This window comes from Nomascus leucogenys, chromosome 10 (assembly GCF_006542625.1).
Source record: "Nomascus leucogenys isolate Asia chromosome 10, Asia_NLE_v1, whole genome shotgun sequence".
Lineage (NCBI taxonomy): Eukaryota > Metazoa > Chordata > Mammalia > Primates > Hylobatidae > Nomascus > Nomascus leucogenys.
Window position 1 is genome coordinate 66040368 of NC_044390.1, and position 22587 is coordinate 66062954.

The 22587-nt window shown below is 42.2% G+C and overlaps 1 protein-coding gene and 1 long non-coding RNA gene across 2 annotated transcripts; one reads left to right on the forward strand and one right to left on the reverse strand.

Moving 5' to 3' along the window:
- Positions 1-11: 11 nt before the first annotated feature.
- LOC105740403 lies at positions 12-18636 on the forward strand. The gene is made up of 3 exons (XR_001116438.1): positions 12-116; positions 14158-14293; positions 18296-18636. It is a non-coding gene; the product is annotated as an uncharacterized LOC105740403 (long non-coding RNA).
- Positions 7685-18303, reverse strand: ZNF649 (zinc finger protein 649). Its single transcript, XM_030821181.1, has 4 exons — positions 17971-18303; positions 14849-14975; positions 14470-14565; positions 7685-9901 (listed from the first exon to the last, which is right to left on the reverse strand). Exons 1-4 carry the CDS (start codon positions 17971-17973, stop codon positions 8544-8546), a joined length of 1584 nt encoding a protein of 527 aa, XP_030677041.1. The 5' UTR covers positions 17974-18303; the 3' UTR covers positions 7685-8543.
- Positions 18637-22587: the final 3951 nt, after the last annotated feature.

Sequence of the window (22587 nt, forward strand, 5' to 3'; positions counted from 1 at the left end):
CGTCCCTTTATGATGCAATATGTCTGCGCCCGGGGGACGCTTGCTGGGAGCAGCCATTTTCAACCTTATTTCAACCTTACAGCAGGCGGAGTCCCTCTTTTCGCGCCTTAAGACAGGTAGGCTCTGACGATGAAAAGCAATTGAAAACGACCCGTTTCACCCTTTTTCCAGTCCACGTGAGCTGCTGGATCTTGGCTTTGCAACATTAGCCAGGGGCGCTACATAAACTGCTTAGTTTCTCAAAGGCTCAAGCCTGCTCTGATCTGTCTGCAGGCTGGGTAGAAATGGTCACAGACATTTAGGCACTTTGATCCTAAGAAGAATGGAAAGAAACCATGTGGGCGCGGCAATCTTAGAGGAATTTCAAGAGGGAGGGACCTGAGCAACAATCGGAGGGGTTATTATCCTGAGGATGCTTCTGGCTGGAGAAAGCAGCCTTTGAGAACTGCCTAAGAAGTATCTTTACATGTACATCAGATGTAGCCTCAGAGGAAGGAGTCAGTCACAGAATGGGTAAAACAATGGCGTGTTAAAGCTTTGGTTATAATTGGTGTGGAGAATGGAGAACACAGTTCATCAGCGGCTGACCAAAGTGGGGAACCAACACTAAAACAGGGCTCTCCCACCCTGGAAAAGCCAAAAGCAGAATAAGCCTTTACATCCAGGAAGGTGGGAGCTACCTGAAATCAAAACTCTGAAGGGGAGATGATTCTGTTCAATACTGAGGCTCCGCTGATCAATTAACTGGTGAATTCTAGCACCAAACCTGCTCCCTATAATTTTACAACCAGCCTCAGAGAACCTTTAAAGGGATTGATCATTCACTCATTTATCCAACGAATGTTTATAAAATGCCTAATATGTGTCAAACACTGTTGTGCGTGCTGGGAATACAAAAGTTGGAAATGCAGGCACAAAGACTGTCATTCATGGAGATTACATTCTACTGGCAATTTCAGTGTGTGACCTAAATTGAGTGGTGCTAACTGTTGACTTGGCTGGTTGACTGAAACTTGGACTCAAAATCTGCCTACACTAAATGAAGTTTAATGCCAGAAATTTCCTCATATATTATAAAGTATCCAAAGATAAATGGAGTTAGGAATGCCAGAATGGATTTATCATGTAAAATCAAGATTACCCATACCTCAAATATGTATTCCAGTAGCATCTAGAAGGCAATCTCTTCACTGACACTGATCTGGTCACAGGAAATATATACTACTGTAAGATTATTTTATTATATATTAAGAGATATAATGCCCTTGAAGTTAGAATGATAAGTTCATGATTTTCTTTCAGTCAGTTCAGGCTACTAGAAAAAATATACCATAGACTGACTGAGTGCCTTAACAAACATTCATTTCTCACAGTTCCAGAGGCTGAGGAGTCTCTAGAACTGGACTCTAAAACACAATCAAGGTGTTGGCAGGTCTAGTGTCCAGTGAGAGTCCATTTCCTGGTTTATGCATGATCATCTCATTCTGTCTTCACATGGCAAAGAACAGAGAAAGTGAAAACAAACTCTCTTCTGTGTTGTCTCATAAGACACAGAATCTGATCATGAGGGTTCCACTTTCAAGATGCAATTACCTTCCAAAGGTACCACTTCCTAATGCCATCCCTTAGGGATGAGGACTTCAACATGTAAATTTGGAGGAGACATAAATATGCAATCCCTCACAATGATGTATGCTATAAAATCTAAAGGAATCAAATGACAAGGATTTACAGTTAATAAGCCAACAAAGGAGACAATATGTAATAATAAACACACTCAGCTACTCTAAGGGAAAGCAGAAAAAGAAGAAAAGGAGAACAAAGAAGACATGCATAAATAACAAATAGTAAGTTAGTAATTTAAATCTAAACACATAAATACATTAAACATAAATGATCTAAATACCCCAGTAAAAAGACACAGATTGTTAACTGGATAAAAAAGAAGGCCCAACTATATGTTGCCCACTAAACACCCACTTTAAATATGAAAGCATAAATAGGTTAAAAGTAAAACCATGATAAATAAAGATATGAAAGATATAAAAGAGAAAAACCCATGTCAAATTATTAGAGGTTAAAAATTACAATTTCTGAGAGAAAATATACTTTGGATGGGATTAATGACAGATTAAACACTGTGGAAAAAAGATTAGTGAACTGAAAGACACAGCTACAAGAACTATAAAAAATGAAATAATGAAGGGTAAAATAAAAAGCACGAACATCATTTTCATGTATATATGTGTATACACAAAAAGATTTGTGAACTTGAACAAGGCAAGAGATACAGTCTAAACTACAAAGACAACAAAAGCTAACCCCTACCTTGGCCCACGGAGTAAGAGATATCATTGTGAGGAACACCAAGTGGAAACCTCTAAAACTGCCCCCCTCTCCAGCCAAACTCTTATGATCAAGATGGTAAATGAAAAACAATATTGTGGGAGGGGTAGTGAGGTTTATAAGATATAAAAAAGTAAAATGTATTTCATATCTTATAAACACTACTATACATATTAGTGCAGGGAGCCAAAGGCCCATGGGACATGACCAACTCAGCATTCCACTGGAGGCTATATGATCAAACAGCAAACTGTTTATCATGAATGCAGGATGTGGGCAAACTCACACTGCCCTGCCACCAAAAGGTTTGCTGAGGGACATCACTCCCTGTCGCAGGGCTCCTTGAAGTTATCTGCTTGAGAAATCCAGCGCCTATTGTCCAAAGGATGCAAGCCTGCTGTGAACCAAATGGCCAACTGACAATTACCCGACAATCACCCCGGCCCTTTCTTGCTCTCTTTTGCCTAATAAATACAGAGGGCTGTGTAAAGGTCAGGGCTCTTGTCCACTAGAGGTAAGGTGCCCCCTGACCCCTTTTTCCAAACATGCTCTTTTGTCTCTTGTCTTTTATTCCCATGTTTGCCCCTCTTTGTTCAGTCCCCCTAGGTCCCTGCGAGTTACAAGTGGCACCTCAACAGGGACTCCAAGGATGTCTACAAGTGGCGCCTCAACAGGGACAGAATCAGGTGCTCTACAAGTGGCAACCCAAAACAGGGACTCCAAGGACGTCTACATATTAGTGCATTCAATCTTTTCTCTAGCAGTTTGAACTAATAAATATAGTAACAGTGTATAGTTCTAACAATATCCTTGTTTGCTCAATCTAGTATCTGTGTCAATTATAGGTCTGTTTTGATTGCGTTTTTCCCTTAATGTTTCTCACTTTTCTACTTTTATGCATGCATGCTAATTTTTTAATGGGTGCCAGAAATTGCCAGCTTTAGCTTGGAGTGGGGAGCTGGATATGTCTGCATTTCTATAAATATTCTTGAGGCTTTTTCTGTGATACATTTATGTTACTTGGAAATAATTTGATCCTTTTGATTTTGCCTTTAATCTTTGTTAAGCAAGACCAGATTACTTTTTTGGATGAGATTCTGTCAGTTAATGTAACAATATGTACTGAGTACCTACTCTATGACAGGCAAGTTCTAGACATCTAGTATACAGGGTGAACAAGACAAATTAGCTTCCTACCCTCATGAAGGTTACAGTCTAATTTTACAGTCTATAACTTAAAGACCTTATACTCAGGAGCTTAAATTCGGCAATTTGATGTTATAATAAGTTTTGTATTAGAACTGATACTCATAGTAATATTTATACATGACTCAATGTATAAATAAACTAGGGTATAATCATCAGTGGAATACTACACAGCAATGAAATGAGCTATGCAACAACTTGATGTATTTCCCAACAAAATATTGAGCAAAAGAAGCCAGCCACAAAAGAATGTGTACTTATGATTTCATTTATATAAAGGTGATAACTAGGCAAATCTATGATGTTTTAGGATAATAATTACCTCTGGAGAGGAGAGAGGAGATGAGGGCTTCTTGGATGCTATATTGTTATATTTTTTAATGTAGTGTTTTTCAAGTATAATCACTTGAAAAAGACTTTCAAGAAAATGCCAATTTGTCTTATAAATGTAGAATCAAAAACATTTTTAAATATTCTACTGTGAAATTTTTCTACCTGTAAACTTTTGTTAAATTTAGCCTAAGCAGTCAATGGCAGCAACTTATAACCATAAATGCAAGTATCAGAAAAGAAGGAAGGATGAAAATCAATGAATAAGCATCTATCTCTATAATTATCTTTTTTTCCCTATTCTATTGATTAGTGTTTGGAAATGCTGGCTTTATACATTTGGTAGAGAGACTTCTCTTTCTCTGTGACCTGTGAATGTTAGATAATATTAGAATAATCTGTACTGTAAAGATTAGATAGAACTCATCAGGCCCTGATGACTCTTTTAAACTTTTTTAATGGAAATTGAGAATAGAGAAAATAGTTTAATATTTGCCCATCACCCAGGTTCAACGGTTATCAACTCATGGCCAGTCATATTCATCTGTGCCTCCACCTTTGTTTTACTCTGGAGAATTTCATAGCAAATCCAAGGCTTCATGTCTTAAAACTTGTAAGTATCCCAGTATGAATCTCTAACCAATAAGGTCATTAAAAAATTTATAACCACTAGACCATTTCCTTTGTTTTTCTTTTAGAGATGGGATCTTGCTATGTTGCCCAGGCTGGTCTAGAACTTCTGGGCTCAAGAGGCGTTCTCTCAAACTCATGGGCTCCACTGTGATTTTTTTTTGACTCATAGATTATTGAGAATGATTGAGCCAATCATTCTGACAAGAAAACAGCATCTTCTGAATTGATAGTTCTTCTGAATTGATAGCATCTTCTGAATTGATAGTTCCAAAAAATCATATGATTGTTCTATAGAGAAGGAATCATTTTCATATTGGTTTATAGGTTAATTCCACTGCAGTTAGAAAAAATATTCTGTAAGATTTTAATTCTTTGAAATTTACTTAGACTTGCTTGATGGCCAACCATATGGTGACCTATGTGCATTTGAGGAAACTTGTTGGGTGTAGAGATATATCAAGCAAAGCTTTGTATTGAAATATATAAAAGATCTTTATATATTTTGTCAAAATCTTTAAGAGAACAGCTGAGATGTTCATCAAGTGTTTCTTAGGGTTTTTGCATGATACACTGATTTTTTTTTAAACTTGCCCTAATTAAGACAGTTTACCTACTGACAGGCCTAAGTGATATGACCTCAAGCCCTTCCTCAAGTATCAGTCTTCCAGTAATAGACTTGACCTCAGCCTTAAGCTAGCATCAGTTTTGTGCCAGCGCCTATTGACATTACCACTGTCCACAGTTCAATTATTATACCTATCAGCCTCTGAAAATATCATCCAGATTGGACAAAGGCCTGCAGTATTCCAGTTTACAACTAGATTCAGCTCTTCTAGAACCCCTTTGTCTTCCCCGATCCTGTTCAGCCTCTTCAGCTCTCTGTGGATCATGAGATACCAGGACAAAGTTGACTCTCCTATAAAGATCTCTTTTCATATGGCACCAGGATACTTACCTGAGAGTACTTCTGCTGTGGGAGGAAATGAGGATAGATGCCAGGAAGAATGTTGGGGCTGTTCCATTCCACAAGGAAGGTTGCAGCTGGTTAGTTATCTAGGAGTTTACAAGTTCATATTCCCAGGATTCTGAAAACAACAATTTGGATCATTTGAATCCCTGAGCCATAGCTATTTACATTTCACTAGGCCCAGGAGGACAATTACGTCAAGCAGGATAATCATGCTTGCATGGAGCAGTAACCTAGTGCAGCATCTCAGGGACCTAGGTAATAAGTCGGTAATGAGGTCAAAGAAGGGTTGTTCAAGTGGCCCCACTGCCTGCTTCTAGGTCTCCTCTACTTGTGTTATAATAATACCTGAGATTTTTATTCGGGTACAGCAAGAAGTGTTGGCAATCACACCCACTCCTCTCAGTTGGACTGAAAGAAAGTAATTATGTTGTCTGAAACAGCCATCCCAAAGGAGTTGAGGGATATCTTCTGGGCAGCCATGACAGTGGCTATAGAGGCACTATCTGCCATGGCCAGGGACAGGTTTCTTATTTTTCATGAGCACCAACTCCTATGTATGGTACGAAAGATCTTAGGACACAAAGATCTTAGGACATAAACCCAGAGACAGGTACACCTCCTGGCAGGTCCCTAGTAAGCCTAGTGTGCATACAGTCTTAGGCTGCTGGCCCAATGGTGTGTTTCATTCTCAGAGGTGATATCCAGAGGAAACCCTAACACACCCAATGTGCAGGATCCCACCACGCACCAGTTGTCCAGGCATGACATTGCCTACCCTATATTTGTATAATCCCCAGACCACCCACAGAGAAAAATGTAGGTGTAGCTCTCAGGTACACACAACACCCCTTCTCCATTTTATTGTTCAGTGACCTATTCGTGAGTGTGGAGGCATTGGCGTTTGCCATCCAAGTCTCGACCCTGTTACAGGAACTTAGTTTCTCCCACACGATGTTGTTCATGAGGCCCCTGCACAGATGGCTAACAACACTCCAGTCTTTCTATCATCACCAGTGGGATACTCTTCATGTAATCAAAAGTGTGGTGCATCAAAGTGCCAGCCCACCAAGGTTTTGTTACTTGTGGCTGTGGCATTTTGTCACAGTTGGTTAAGTTAAAACAGGGCACCTCTGCTTCCCTCCCATGTTCAGTAAGCCAGTAAGCAACTTGAGTTCTGCTGGTATACGCTGTAGTGTTAGGTATACTGGTATAGTTTGTCAGTGGTAGGATGAGAGGGTCACTCTAGTTGGTGAAAGGAGGATCAGGATGGCAGATCCAGCAGGGCTTCATCAGGTTACTCTTGGTGGCCAGAGCTTGGGAGAGCCTAAGGAAAGCTTTATGCTTCCAAGTCTCTGCTGCCTTGTCATTGTGAAAAAAGCATACTGACAGATTAGTGCCCCTCCCCCTAACCCTCCTGGGGCCTCAGGTGTTCCCTACCTATTGGATAGGGATTGGGCTGAGTTGGGGTAGTAACCCAGTCTGTTTATACCAGTCCCTGTTGATTGACCCAAACCTTTCAGCTTCAGTTGCCTAGTCCAGGAAGGGAGGTCACATCCTATATAAACTTGACATGTCTGATAATGTTGCACACCTGACTAGAAAGATCAGCTGTCTCTGGCACCACTGGAGGGAACCTAGCACTGTGGTATTCCTTGGTCCTGTCCCTTACCCTTTCTTTTTGAAGTACTCATTTTCTGAAATAATATTTAATTAAATTTAGAGTCAGAAATTTAACAGCTAATCATCATATGATCTTGGGTGGGCACTGAAGATAGACAATTATAAAAAAGGAACCCACAAATGGGAGAAGTGAATATAATGTTGTTACAGTCTCACCAATGCACCACAGTGTAGCAATCTCTGGTTGTGAGTTATCACCCAGAGTTCTTTGTCTCACAACCAAGAAAATTAAGGAGTATGGATGCAAAGGGTGAGGTTGGAGTGAAAGTTTAATAAGTGAAAGAAGAAAGCTTTCCACAGCAGAAAGGGAGCCTGAATGGGTTGTCATTTTTACAATTGAATTCAAAAGCTTTTATATGAAACTCATCTCTGTAGCTGTTTGTGTAACTTATCTGTGAAGCTGTCTGTGCAACTCCCCCTATCTGTGTGGCTCTCTTTAGGCAAGCACAAAGCATAGCTTCTCCTGTTTGTGTAACTATGGGTCTGTTTTAAGTAAGACTCCTCACTCCCCCTGCAAGCTCCCATGGAGCCCACCATGTACATGCCTGAAAAGGGGAGGAAACTTTTTCCTGGGAGCCCGCTAATCACACAAAGAATAAAAGGCTTCTATGCTGGGCCTTACTTTCTTATCAGTGCAGCTGCTGCTGGAGTTTTCCCCACTCTGCTCTGTTTGTGCCTGTGCTTGATTTTTCAGGCTGTCTTTCTCTTTAAAAGAATTTTGCCAGAGACCAGCTTTAGCTGTCTGCCCAATTAATTTTTCCTTTTTTCCTCCCTCAATGTTATAACCTTAACCAGTGATGTGGTGCAGACACCATCTCCTTTAACTTATGGAATAATTAACACAGTAAATAGTAATAGTTCAAGATATTCTGTCTAAAAATAGACATCAGGTATATTATCTGACATATGATGAGGTCAGGAATGGAACAGAAAGCTCTCAAACAGTCCTCATTTCCACAGGGCTTCTTTGTTTCAAGACTACTTTAATATTTTGTTAAAGGCACTTTACAGTAGTGGGTTCACAGTGTTTTATTTCTGTATGATTTCACCTGCTAAAGGATGTGGCAGAATGTACCACTGAAAATGCTGCCACATTCACTACCTTCCAGGAGTTTTTCTCCAGCGTGTACTGACACCTCTAAAGGACAAAGGCTCTCCCACCACCACTGTATTTCTACTCACTATGAGCTCACTGTTGCCATGGTGATCACCAATAATAGGGTCCCCCTTCCAAAAGAGGCTTTCCTAGTATCTGCATTCACATGATTTCAAGCTTTATATTGAAACATAAGCTTGAAATCTTATGAAGAAGGACTTGACCAGATAATCAACTAGATACTTTTGCTCAAGGCTTTTCCGCATTTAATGTAGTTTTAAATTATGTGTTTGTAACATAAAAGAAGATGTAATTGATGACTGAAGGCACAACCACATTCACTGCATTTGTAAGCCTTCTGTCTTGTGCAAAGCTTCTATTATCTCCTGAGGGTACACATCTGGCAAGTGGCTGTCCCACAAGGACTATGTTCCTATCTGCTTGGAGCCCGCTGATGTTAAATGGCATGTGCGGGGTCACAGAAGGTATCTGCACAGTTGCCATATTAACAGGTCTTTTCCCCTGCATGTGTTCACTAGGACTTAAGCTGTGACTTGCTGTGGAAGGATTGTGCACCTTCACTGAATCCCCCCGTTTCTCCCTTGAGTGCATTCTCTTATGTTTAACAAGGCAAGACATATAGAAGTAAGCTTTCCCACACTCATCACAGCCATAGGGTCTCTCTCCCGTGTGAGTTCTGTGATGTACAATGAGCATTGTCTTTGTAATGAAGGCTTTCCCACAGTCACTGCATTTATAAGGTTTCTCTCCTGAGTGAATTTTCTGATGTCTAATGAGTCCTGACTTCTGTGAACAGGGTTGCCCACATTCAGGACATACAAAGGGAGTCTTTCCCGTATGATATCTCTGATGTGCTACAAGGCAAGACTTCTGGCTGAAGGCCTTACCACAGTCAACACATCCATAAGGTTTCTCTCCAGTGTGAGTTCGTTGATGTATAATGAGATTGCCCTTCTGAATGAAGCCTTTTCCACATTCACTGCATGTATGAGGTTTCTCTCCTGTATGAGTTCGCTGATGTACAATGAGCAGTGATTTTCTGGAGAAAGCTTTCCCACATTCGCTGCATTGATGGGGCTTATTTCCCGTGTGAATCCTTTGATGTTCAGTAAGCTGAGATTTCCTGGGGAAGGCTTTCCCACATTCACTGCACCCGTGTGGTTTCTCTCCTTTGTGAGCTCTCTCATGTTCAGTGAGCCTGTACTTCTTGTAGAAGGTTTTCCCACACAAGCTACACCCGTGGGGTTTCTTTCCTGTATGAATTCTCTTATGCTCAGTGAGCTGAGACTTCTTGCGGAAAGCTTTCCCACAGTCAGTGCATTCATGGGCTTTCTCTATGTTGTGTGTTTGCTGATGTTTAAGGAATCGTGACTTGGTGCTGATGGGTTTTCTACTTTCAGGGAATTCAATTTCCATAGGCATTTGTTCATGATTATCATGGAGAAAAGCTCCATCTCCATTAAACTCAGCAGGCTCCTTTCTGTTGTATCTTCTGCTCTGGTTGGTTAAAGCTAAATATGATTTCAAAGTTCTTCCATGTTCATAGCGTTGTCCCATCCTCTTCAGTATTTTTTGGTTTTGCAAGTGCTGCTGCAGATGATCATCAGCTTTCTCAATTTCTAAGAGAGAACAATAAATCCTTCCATGATCATCACACGGAATAAAACTGCTTCAAAGATGCCTTGGGGTTGGCTGGCTTTTTACTGGAAACCATATGATACCAACATGGAAGGAATTCCAAGTATAAATGTTCCCTATCTGTTAAAAAACTTCTAAGAATTGTAGTTAAATACACATAAGATAAAATTTGCCAGCCGGATGCGGTGGCTTATGCCTGTAATCCAGCACTTTGAGAGGCCAAGGCGGGTGGATCACGAGGTCAAGAGATCAAGACCATCCTGGCCAACATGGTGAAACCCCGTCTCTACTAAAAATACAAAAAAATTGGCTGGGCGTGGTGACATGCACCTGTAGTCCCAGCTACTTGGGAAGTTGAGGCAGGAGAATTGCTTGAACCTGGGAGACAGAGGTTGTAGCAAGCCAAGATCGCGCCACTGCACTCCAGCCTGACAACAGAGCAAGACTCCATCTCAAAAAAAAAAAAAAATTGCCAGCCAGGCACAGTGGCTCATGCCTGTAATCCCAGCGCTTTGGGAGGCTGAGGTGGGAGGATCGCTTGAGCCCAGGAGTTTGAGACCAGCCTGGGCTACAATAGGGAGACTCTGTCTCTACAAAAACTTTTTTTTTGATTAAAAAAAGAATAATCCTGAGTAGGGAAACAGCAGACATAGATAGTAGAATAAATATCCCAGAAAGGCAAGTTAGAATGTTGGATACACAGCCTTTGACTTCATCCTAATCCTATTAGACTGTTGGGTGCTAAAATATGCCCTTCTCCATTCTGTAGACCATCATCACACTAACTTTCCTAGAGCACCAATCTCACGTTTCCAAGAAAACTGCAGTCAATACTCTAACCTTTGTTAAAATAGAGATCACAAGACTGATGGAACAGACTCTTTGTAGCAATAAGATACCAAATTATAAACTAGGTCTAAGGACATACAGGTAAGGGTTAAGTCACACACCCCCTACATTTAAAGAATAAACTATGTTCTAACCGCCACGAGTGTTTTTTGTTTTGTTTTGTTTTTTTCTTTTTCTGTAGCAGCTAAACAAACACTGGCCTTGGGACAAGCAATATTGAAACAATTGCAGCTCCCGGACCACCAGATGCTGACTAACTGATGCCCCTCACCCCCAACAGCATTCCACAGGCCATAACTGCAGCTATGATTGGACAGGAGACTGATCTCAATATCTTTCTCCTGATAAACACCAGCGAGGCTGTTTTGGTCAGCTGCCGGAGTCTGTGCAGACTTTTCTTATATCCTGTAAAAGACCTCCTAGCATACAGTCAAATTCCACCTCATTTTAATGTTAAAACTCCACTCCAAAATGAACATGGATTATATGTTACATATATGTTTGCTCGCTATGCACACATTTGCTGATTCTCATAAAGATATTCTTAAGACTCCCCATCTCTCACTGAATAGGTATGTGAAGCAAATCCTACAAGGCAAAAAGCCTCCTGCAAGGCAAAAAAAAAAAAAAAGAGTTTCCCCTCTTCGGTGATGTGTGTTTTTTCCAATTCCTCAAGGTCACACCACTCAGATCTGCGAATCATCTTTTGTTAGAATATAAACTTTCTCTTTGCCTCCTCGATTTTTTGGTTAACACCTTGTATCTACCTGGCTATGATACAGTCTCATATGTTCCAACAGAAAGAGAAACATGGCAATCCCTGTAGACTTTCAGAACATGCAAGAAGAACATTCGGTCCTCTCCACACAGCTCTGCCACTGCACCAAATATGGAAACTGTCACCTTCTTCATCATGCCCTACTTGCACAGATGTCATATCGGATTTTTTTTTCCACTTTGCTGTCCCTAATATACTAATCCCTCACCTTGCCACTAACAGCCTCTACTTCCTGAATTTTGTACTTATGTCTCTGTTGGCATTGGTGAAGGGAGCCCTCAAGGACCACCTCCCTACTTCTGAATCAAGACTTGAGGCAGCTTTACTTTTAGTTTTTCTTAGAACATCAGCTATACAGTATGATTGCTACAATACTGCCACCAGGTGAAAGGTAAGCTCTACCTAGAACTAGAAAAATACAAAACTTTACCTCCACCACCACCTTGAATTACTGGCACAGAAAATTCATGGCAGGAGTTGAACAATAAAAGTTTTACAATTACCATGACACACCCACTCCACTTTAAGTTCCCACTTTACCGCTTCCCAGAAAATATCTTCTAACATTGGCCTCCATGTGACCAGTTTCAGGCTAATCTTGTTTTCTTTTTTGAGATGGAGTCTTGCTCTGCCACCCAGGCTGGAGTACAGTGGTGAGATCTCGGCTCACTTCAACCTCTGCCTCCCAGGTTCAAGCAATTCTCCTGCCTCAGCCTCCCGAGCAGCTGGGATTACAGGCGTGTGCCACCACGCCTGGCTAATTTTTTGTATTTTATGTAGAGATGGGGTTTCACCACGCTGGCCAGACTGGTCTCAAACTCCTGACCTCAGGTGATCCGCCCACCTCAGCCTCCCAAAGTGCTGGGATTACAGGCATGAGCCACCGCACCTGGCCTTCAGGCTAATCTTCTGGCAGTCCCCACGTGGCCTTGCATTTGCAGTTCTACAACTTCTTGTCATCTGTCTTCATCTTAATTCAATACCTAGCTATGTCTCTTGCATAAGATATTTTATCAGTCTGTCATTCTCCATCTTGTCTAGACCACTGTAGGTTACATTTCTTCTAAAGTCCTACAATTCTTTCTGTATTTACTATTCACTTTATCATTGTATAGCCCTGAATTGTAACAAAAACATTTCACATGTTCAAAAGTTTAACTTGTAAATATGACATAAAAATTTGCCCTATTTTTGCTAACAAAATCTTTGCTCAAGAAAGGCATTTCTGTTTCTCACTAAATTCAGTCTCTTCTACTGTGTATTATGGCTACAGTTCATCAACTCATGAAAACAGCCCCCGAGAGAGCTTCGTGTAAAGACACGCCCAGGCCCCCAACCCAATTCTAACAGAACCAGACTCGCAGAGCAAGAGGCCTTGGTATGGACAGTGTCATGAAAAGTCCTTTAATAAAGATCTTGCCTTTAAGAAATGCTTAATAGATGGAAAAGTATGACCTCTCTTCAGCCTGGCTGATCTGTCTTTTGATGAAGATATGCATGAATGACCAAGATGTATTTCAGTCTTACATGAGGAAGAATGAAAACCAGGCCCTTGACTCCAGAGTAGCAAAGGAACCTCAAGCACTACCAAATCACACTGATGTGGTATCTATGGGAGTGGCTTATGTGTGATTGGGATGCAAAGTAGAATGGGAATTTAGAGATGAAAGATACCATTATATTGTAGTGTATTAAAAACCATTTCATGAAAAGAAAATTCAAGGTGAAAAATACATACTGTCAGAATGTGAAAAACAAACCATAACCACATACCTATGCCTCAGTTTTTTTTTTGTTTTTTTGTTTTTTTGTTTTTTGAAATGGAGTCTCACTCTGTCACCCAGGCTGGAGTGAAATGGCGCAATCTCAGCTCACTGCAACCTCCACCTCCCAGGTTCAAGTGATTCTCCTGCCTCAGCCTCCCGAATAGCTGGGACTACAGGCACATGTCACCGTGCCCAGCTAATTTTTGTATTTTTAGTAGAGACGGGGTTTCACCATGTTGGCCAAGCTGGTCTCGAACTCCTGACCTCGTGATCTGCCCACCTCAGCCTCCCAAAGTGCTGGGATTACAGGTGTGAGCCACCATGCCCGGCCTCCTATGCCGCAGTTCTTATCTCACTTGATGAATCAGCAACTCTACACAATGCTTATGGTGCTCTCTCTCTCTCTCATATAAATGTATATATAGATATAGATATATAAAGTATATATATAAATGTATACACACACACACACATATACACATATATATACACACACTCATATACATGTAAATGCTGTTCTAGCAAATCAATCAAACTTAAGGAGAGGGTCTTGGGAACCCCTACTTTACAGCTGGTTGGTCAGAAGCTGAGGTGACAACCTGGGACTTGCCACTGGCATCTGAAGTGGGAGACAGTCTTGGACTGAACACTTAACCTGTGGGATCTGATGCCGTATCAGGTAGATAGTGTCAGAGCTGATTTGAAATAGAGGACACCCAGCTGATGTCTGCTGGAGAACTGCCTGGGGTGTGAGAAAACAACCCCTATATATCCAGTGGCATAAATGCTGTATTGAGTGACTATGTGACAGAGAAAAAAAAACAGTTTGTTGTTTTTGCCTCAGAAACACAAAATGATCCTCTGACAAGTGATGAAGAAGAATGGGAAGATGTGAAAATCCAAGCAAGAAGAACTTAGGGGAAACAACTCAACATCTAAGAAGAAATGAATAGGGATCAGTTCCAAGAAGAGATAAAGGGGTATGTATGTTTCTCTGAATTCCTATAAGAAAAAGAGCTCTTGTATCCTATGAGGAGAAGGAGATGTGGCAGCTGTTTCTGTCTCCCTAGACATTTTCACAACTGTCATGCCTTCTCTAAACGACCAGAATGTGACTTCCACTGCCTTCCCCTCTTGCTGGTTCTCTCTCACTTACCTGGATGGGTTGGACTGTGGATTTCATCTTCTAATGTCCACAGTGGTTCTCCTTGTTCTAACTCGATGAGGGCATCAGGTTTGCTGGCTTGATACCCTGTTTGTGGGAAATGGGAGAAGACTTAGGCTCACTGAATTGCACTACGTGGCTCTGATGACAGGAGAAAGGTACATGTTAGGGACTGCATAATTTGCGTGTTAGCAAATTAAAGACTTTTTTTCTAAGATGAAGGAAGATTATGCCTCTTCCTCTGGGACCAGAGACTGGCCTGAGGATCTGCCATTTGGGAGCACAGCAGACATCCAAAGCTTCCAGAAGCTGAGAAAGCAAAGGCCACTGACTGGGCACCCTCTGAGTGACACAGGGCAGCTGTCCTCACCCACTGACACAAGGTTGCTGTAGTTCTCCAACATCACATCCCGGTACAGATGCTTCTGAGCAGGGCCCAGGAGCTGCCACTCCTCCCGGGTGAAGTCCACAGCCACATCCTTCAGGGTCAGTGATTCCTGTAATAACACAGTCCTGCTTAATATGAAGTGTTTCTCTTTTATTGACATGGAAGAAATATGAAGTTGTTCTGCCCATTTTCACCATATAAGCTGCACCTGTACAGTTGTCCCTTGGTATACTCAATGGAATGGTTTCAGGATGCCCTGCATATACTGAAATTGTGCATACTCATGACCCACAGTTGGCCTGGTGGAATCTGCTTATGTCACTCTGTATAAGTGAGTTTCACATCCTGAGAATACTATATTTTTGATTCAAGTTTGGATATAAGTGGACCCTTGCCGTACAAACTCATCATACAAGTTCACAAATAAACTGTATTCCTAGTTTTTTTCAATATACTGTGAAAGAAGCAAAGTCATAGTAAAATATTCTATATTTTATAATAACCGTGCAGCCACCCATTAATCCAACAAATCGTAAGTTTCTGTAATATGCAGCCATTAAATCCCCTTGCTAACATGAGAACATCTGCAGTGTTTTTCAGCACCTACTTGCAACCCTGAACTATATGCTATAGTGATATAGTACGTGCAGAATAATCTAGCATGATCCCCTTCATGTAAACTATACCGTGATATTTAGCAAAACAACAAACTACGCAGTGGCCATAAAAAATAAGCCATCATACATGTAAGCATTGACATGCATAGATACACGTATATGTATACAAACGCGTGTATATGCACACATACACATGCATGCAGACATAGATGTCCTCACAGGTAAATCCCTAGAACAGGAAGACAAGCATTTGTTAGTGACATACTAGGGAATTAGGAAAAAAAGTATACAGAGGGGGAACTTTGTTTTCGCACTATGCATACTATTTAACTTGAGTCTTTCACATTGAAAATCTATCCATGAGGCCAGGCATGATGTCTCATGCCTGTAAACCCAGCACTTTGGGAGGCGAAGGTGGACGGATCACCCGAGGTCAGGAGTTTGAGACCAGCCTGACCAACATGGCGAAACCTGATCTCTACTAAAAATACAAAAATTAGCTGGGCATGGTGGTGCCTAGATGAAGCATGAGAATCACTTGAACCCAGGAGGCAGAGGTTGCAGTGAGTGGAGATCACGCCACTGCAGTCCAGCCTGGGCAACAAAATAAGGCTCTGTCTCAAAAAAAAAAAAAAAAAAAACTATCTATGAATCTGTGGTTCTTTCTGACACCAAATACACAGTGTCTTCTCCAGCAACACTTTCTCTGATGCCAACTGGGTATCCTAGAGTTCAATGCTATGCTAACACTAACCGCTGAGGGTTATCATCAGACTCTGCAGGTTTAAGGGCTTGGTCCCACAAGACTGACCTTACATCATGTGCCACTCTGGGGTCCCCACATTATCGCACTTCTGTCCAACTTGACCACAACTGGGGGTTGCCACAACCTCCCTGCTCAGGTTTGATAATTTGCTAGAATGACTCACAGAACTCAGGAAAATGTCAAACAATTACAGTTTATTATATAGGATACAAATGACAGCCAGGTGAAGAGGTACAGAAGTCAAGGTCCAAAGGGTGCCAAGCACAGGAGCCTCTGTTCCCGTGGAATTATAGTGCACCCTTCACCCACCCCCCACTTCCACATGTGATCTCCAAACCCCATGGGGGTTTTTATGGAGATTCTATGATGTGGGCATGATTAAATCATCAACCATGGCTGGGCATCGTGGCTCATGCCTGTAATCCCAACACTTTGGGAGGCTGAGGTGGGTGGATCATGAGGTCAAGAGATTGAGACCATCCTGGCCAACATAGTGAAACCCTGTCTCTACTAAAAAAAAAAAAAAATATAAAAAAAAAAAAAAAAAAAAAAGAAATCATCAACCATTGGTGGCAGAATCTGGAGGTTGGGGGTGGGACTGAAAGTCCCAACTCTGTAATCAAGGCTTGGTCTTTCTGGCAACCAGCCCCATCCTGACGTTGTCTAGGAGCCCATCCTGAGCCACCTCATTACCATAAACTCAGGTGTGGTTGAAATGGGCTGGTTATGAAGAACAAAACACACTCCTATCACTCAGGAAATTCCAAAGGTTTTAGGAACTCTGTGCCAAGAACCAGAGACAGAGACCAAATATATATACATGTAAAACCATAATGAGTCATTTGCATGATTTTTTTAAGTTAAGGCATTAAAAGAGGTGAGAGGTTAATAACTGGATTTGAACACAGGGAAGGGCTCTGTATTTTCTAAGACAGCATGACATTCTAAAGCAAACTGTGGATCTCAACAACCCAAGCCATTGCCAAAGAGAACTTTCAACTCCCTATGGTCAAATCTGTACTTAAATGCCAGTTTAGTGACCTGTTCATGGAGCTCCTTTGAAAGCAAACCTTGCATTTTTTTTTTTTTTTTTTTTTTTTTTTTGAGACGGAGTCTCGCTCTGTCGCCCAGGCTGGAGTGCAGTGGCACAGTCTCGGCTCACTGCAAGCTCCGCCTCCCGGGTTCATGCCATTCTCCTGCCTCAGCCTCTCCGAGTAGCTGGGACTACAGGCGCCCGCCACCACGCCCGGCTAATTTTTTGTATTTTTAGTAGAGACGGGGTTTCACTGTGGTCTCGATCTCCTGACCTCGTGATCCGCCCGCCTCGGCCTCCCAAAGTGCTGGGATTACAAGCGTGAGCCACAGCGCCCAACCCAAACCTTGCATTTTTTAGGCAATTAGGTTTAATCACAGATAAACACAGACTGCAACAAGGTTGGGTATATAGGCCGCAGTGCTGTGAGCTCCTGAAAAACTGTGTTCATTAAACTCTACTTGGTATAGTCCCATAGAGGACTCAGAATAATCATGTAGAAACAGCCACACAAAACTTGCTTGTGTATCTTTTGGAAAAATGCTATTAAGTACAAAAAGTCTATCTTGTCACCTCTAGCAAAAAGCATCAAACAAATTTCCCAAGATTTAAGTGCCATGAAATACTGACATCCCCTGAGGAAGGGACCCGCATTCTCCTCAGAATCAGTGCACATCATGTAACTTACCATGATTCTCTGGGTGTGATGGTGGCCAAAGATTTTGGACACAAGTTGATACTTAATGTAGCCAACAGGTTCTGGCAGAGTCACACATTATATTCCAACACCGGTCACATGTGAACTATGTGAACAAAATATTCGTGATCCCACTTTGTCCTGGATTAAAGGTATAATCTAAGTCTGTTTCTCCCCAGAGCTCATTTTTTCCAATTTATACTTTTAATGTAAAAGAACTGATTTCTTCAGACTTCCACAAATCCATCAGGGAATCGAGTTAAGAATAAAACAAACCAAAAGTCACCTGGGCCTTTGTCATTTTCTTCTGTTTCAGGAAATACTCAAGAACTGGGATGCGTCATCTTTGGTTTCTTCTGGATCCTCCCTAAATTTTGGCTAAGAAATCTGAGCCTCCATTTGAGAGTGTCCCCAGAAATGATGACATCCACATCCAGGAACCTCCTCCTTCCTTCACTTGAACTCTCTTGCTTCTGGGGAGCCAGGACCTAGGAAGTAAAAATCAAGTTCATTTGGTGACACATTCCCTCCGGGCCCAGATGCCGTCTCTGCTGCTGTAAAGTCTCCTGAAGTCAAGGCCAAGCAATACATCTAAGCATCCCTTTGTCAGGTGTCCGCAAGTCTTTACATCCCAGGGCAATAAAACAACACTCTGAATGTGGGGAGTCATATGGGAGTGGGCTTAACTAGGAGCCGGCATATCTGGCCACTTTCTAATGCTTCAAAGGAGTGTCTTTCTCCTTAAGCACAGTGTTTATAAATAAGAGAGCAGGTCATGCTCTGGTCATGAGAACGTGATGGTAATAAGGAGGCTTTCCTCCTCAGAGGCCTCCTGTGACTTTCCACAACTTATTGTCCCATATTGTTATGGCCGGTTTATGCCAGCACCCCATAAGCCTTTTTCCCAACAATCGTGAGACACACAGAGAAGAAACACACAGGGAAAAGAGAAGCCCATGTGAAGATGGAGGCAGAGATTGGAGTGATGCTGCTACAAGCCAAGGACACCTGAGAGTCTGTTAGAAAGGGGGAGACAGGTGAATGAATGTGGGCAGCTGTGCTGGGGCTCCTCGAGACCACTCCCAGATGCAGTGATTCACTAGGTGAATTCACAACACTCAGTCTATAATCATATTCATGGCAACCACTTATTACTGTGAAAACATACACAGCAAAACCAGCAAAGGTAAAAGGTACATGTGGCAAAGTCTGGAGGAAACCAGACACAAGTTTCAAGTTCAGTCTCTTTGGAGTCACACAGGATACACTTAATTCCCCCAGCCACAAGTCATGACAACACATGTGAAATGCTATAGACCAAGGAGGTTTATTAGAGAAAGATTGTGTGCCATGGTTTTTATTGGGGCTGATCATGCAGGTGCTCACTGCCTAACATTCACCAAAACTCCAAAATCCTAGAGGAAAGCAGGTGTTCAGGATAAACCACATTGTTTGAAAAAAACAGCTTAGGCACAGTGAGCCAGTCTTACTAGGAAATGGTGGGACTGCCTCCAAAAATCTAAGCTCCCAAATGCCAGCTGCTGTGGTTTGAATGTTTGTGTCCTCCAAAATTCATGTTGAAACATAATCTCCAATGCAATGGTATCAAGAGGTGGGCTTTTAGGAAGTGATTAGGTCATGAGGACTCCTCCCTTGTGAGTGGCATTAAGGCCCTTATAAAAGAGGCTTTGGCCAGGCAAAGCGGCTCACGCATGTAATCCCAGCACTTTGGGAGGCTGAGGTGGGAGGATCGCTTGAGGCCAGGAGTTTGAGGCTGCAGTGAGTTGCGATTGCACCACTGCACTCTAGCCTGGGTGACAGAGCAAGACCCTGTCTCTTAAAAATAAAAATAAATAAAAAATAAAGGCCCAGGGTGTTGGCTCACACCTGTAATCCCAGTACTTTGGGAGGCCAAGGTGGGCAGATCACTTGAGCTCAGGACTTGGCAACATGGTGAAACCCCATCTCTACAAAACATACAAAAATTATTCAAGCGTGGTGGCACATGCCTGTATTCCCAGCTACTGAGATGGCTGAGGCAGGAGGATTGCTTGAGCCTGGGAGGTTGAGAGGTTGAGCTATGATGGTGCCACTGCACTGCAGGCTGGGTGACAAAGTGAGACTCTGTATCAAAAAAAAAAAAAAAAACCTAAAGAAAGAAGAAATAATAATAAAAATAAAAGAGGCTTCACACACAGATCGGCCCTTTCTGCTCTTCCGCCTTCTGCCATGTGAGGGCACCACATTCTCCGCCTCCAGAGAAATAGCGACAAAACACCATATTGAAAGCAGAAATCAGGCCCTCACCAGACACCAAACCTGCTGGTGCTTCGATCTTAGACTTCCCAGTCTCCAGAACTATAACAAATAAATTTCTGTTGTTTATAAATTATCCAGTCTTAGCTATCTTGTTATAGCAGCACCAACAAGACTAAGACAGCATCCTATAATTTAATTCATTCTGAGACTGTGTATCTAGACATAGTGTCAGACACCACAGATTAAGGGCTCAGTTCAAGCCTGCCCCCAACTTCAGACGCAAGTTGCAAGCAGCAGGTTGTCACCTGTACCTCTGATGGACCAGCTATAAGTCAGGATTCACACGGCCTCCTCCTCAGGTTCGATTAATTTGCTGGATGGCTCACAGAACTCAGGAAAACAGTTAACATTTACTGGTTTATTTTAACTCTTTTCCTGTCTAGAAAAACGAAGTGCAGCTCGCTGCCAGCGCTTATTTAATTTTACATAAACATGCTCTTTGAGGCTGCAGTAAATCTGATTTTCAATGTGAAAATAAAATATAAAAGCTGATCTAGGAGTTATTTCTAAACAGAACATCAGAATCGTCTGAATCATCAGAATTCTCTATTTGGTAAAATCAGATGCATCCAGTGAGTCTTCAGCCAAGAACTGTTTGAGAATGACGTTAACATCACGTATAGGAATGCTACGTTTTCTAGGATTTGACATTTTCAGTGATCGAGAACTACTACATTTTGTAAATTGAAATACCACTACTAAAAACAGAATGCTATAAATAGAACGATGTCTTTTGTTTCCAAAGTTGACCTACTAGAGCGATGTGAAAATAATAAAAGTGAGATCGTTCATGGCAAAGTTATCTCGGGGTAAATGCTCCAGCTGCAAGCACCAAAGGTGAGTATTCTCAGGGCAAATGAGAAAAGGAATAAAGGATATTACAAAGGATACAGATGAAGAGCCAGATGGAAGGGACAGCACAGAGCAAGGTTTGTAGCAAGGGGCGTGGGACTTTCATGCCCTCCAAGGAAGCTTATTAGAGACTCAGTGCACCACCCCTCAGGCACCTCCACCTGCTCAGGAATCTGTAAGTTCCCCAGAAGTTCACCAGTCCTTTTGAGTTTTTACGCCAGTTTCATTATGTGGGCATACTTGATTAAAACACTAACCACTGGTGATCAACTCAACTTTCAACCTCCCTGTTGCCAGGCAGAGCTAAAATTTCCAACCCTCAATTCACATGGTTAGTTGCCCTGGCAACCAGCCTTCCCCATCCTAAGGCCAGCCAGAAGACCCCAGTCACCAGCCATCTCAGTGACACACAAAAAGACACTATTTCCTGAAGAGGTTCCAAGGGTTTTAGGAGACATGTGCCAGGAAACAGGACAAAGATCAAATATACATTTCTTATAACTCATACTAATCATAGCTGGGCACGGTGGCTCACGCCTGTAATCCCAACACTTTGGGAGGCTGAGGCGGGCGGATCACCTGAGGTCAGGAGTTCAAGACCAGCCTGGCCAACATGGTGAAAGCCTGTCTCTACTAAAAATACAAAAATTAGCCGGGCGTGGTGATGGGCGCCTGTAATCCCAGCCACTCGGGAGTCTGAGGCAGGAGAGTCGCTAGAACCCAGGAGGCAGAGGTTGCAGTGAGCCGAGATCGCACCACTGCACTCCAGACTGGACAACAGAGCTAGATTCCGTCTGGGGGATGGGAGGAAACTTTGATCCCCAAATGCTCAAGGAGACTGATGCTTAAGCAAACTAAATATTGCCTGAGAACGACCCCATACTTCTATATTTGAGTCCGTGTGGATAAACTGCAACCTAGCTTAACAGACAAAATTGAAAACTGAACTTAATCGTAAGCAACCTGTAACAGTAGCTGAGTGTGGGCCAATCCCAGCGGCCATACTCATAGAATGCTGAATGTTCCAACTGTGTTCAAATAAGGCAAACGCCCAGTGGTAACCAATCTCACTGTTTCTGGACCTCGCTTCCGATTCCTGTGTGTCACTTTACCTTTTTTGTCTATAAATTTGTTCTGACCACGAGGCACCCCTGGAGTCTCTGTTAATCTGCTGTGATTCTGGGGGCTGCCCAATTCGCGAATCGTTCATTGCTCAATGAAACTCCTGTAAATTTAATTCGGCTGAAATTTTTCTTTTATCACTGATTTGAGTAATAATAAAACTCCGGTCTCCCTGCACAGCCGGCTCTGCATGAATTGCTCTTTCTCCATTGCAATTTCCCTGTCTTGACAAATCGGCTCTGTCTAGGCAGCCGGCAAGGGTGGGCGGTTATAGTTTCACAACTCAACCACCAGCCAGGGGCCTGGGCTTGTAAA

Bases quoted from the DNA above. Each gene is read 5' to 3' on its own strand.
- ZNF649 (XM_030821181.1), bottom strand. The intron at 14,566-14,848 runs GTGAGGACAGCT...TCCCACAAACAG, and splicing joins CAGCAACCTTGTGTCAGTGG to GGTATCAAGCCAGCAAACCT. The intron at 9,902-14,469 runs GTAAGTGAGAGA...GTTCTCTCTTAG, and splicing joins CCACAGTCCAACCCATCCAG to AAATTGAGAAAGCTGATGAT.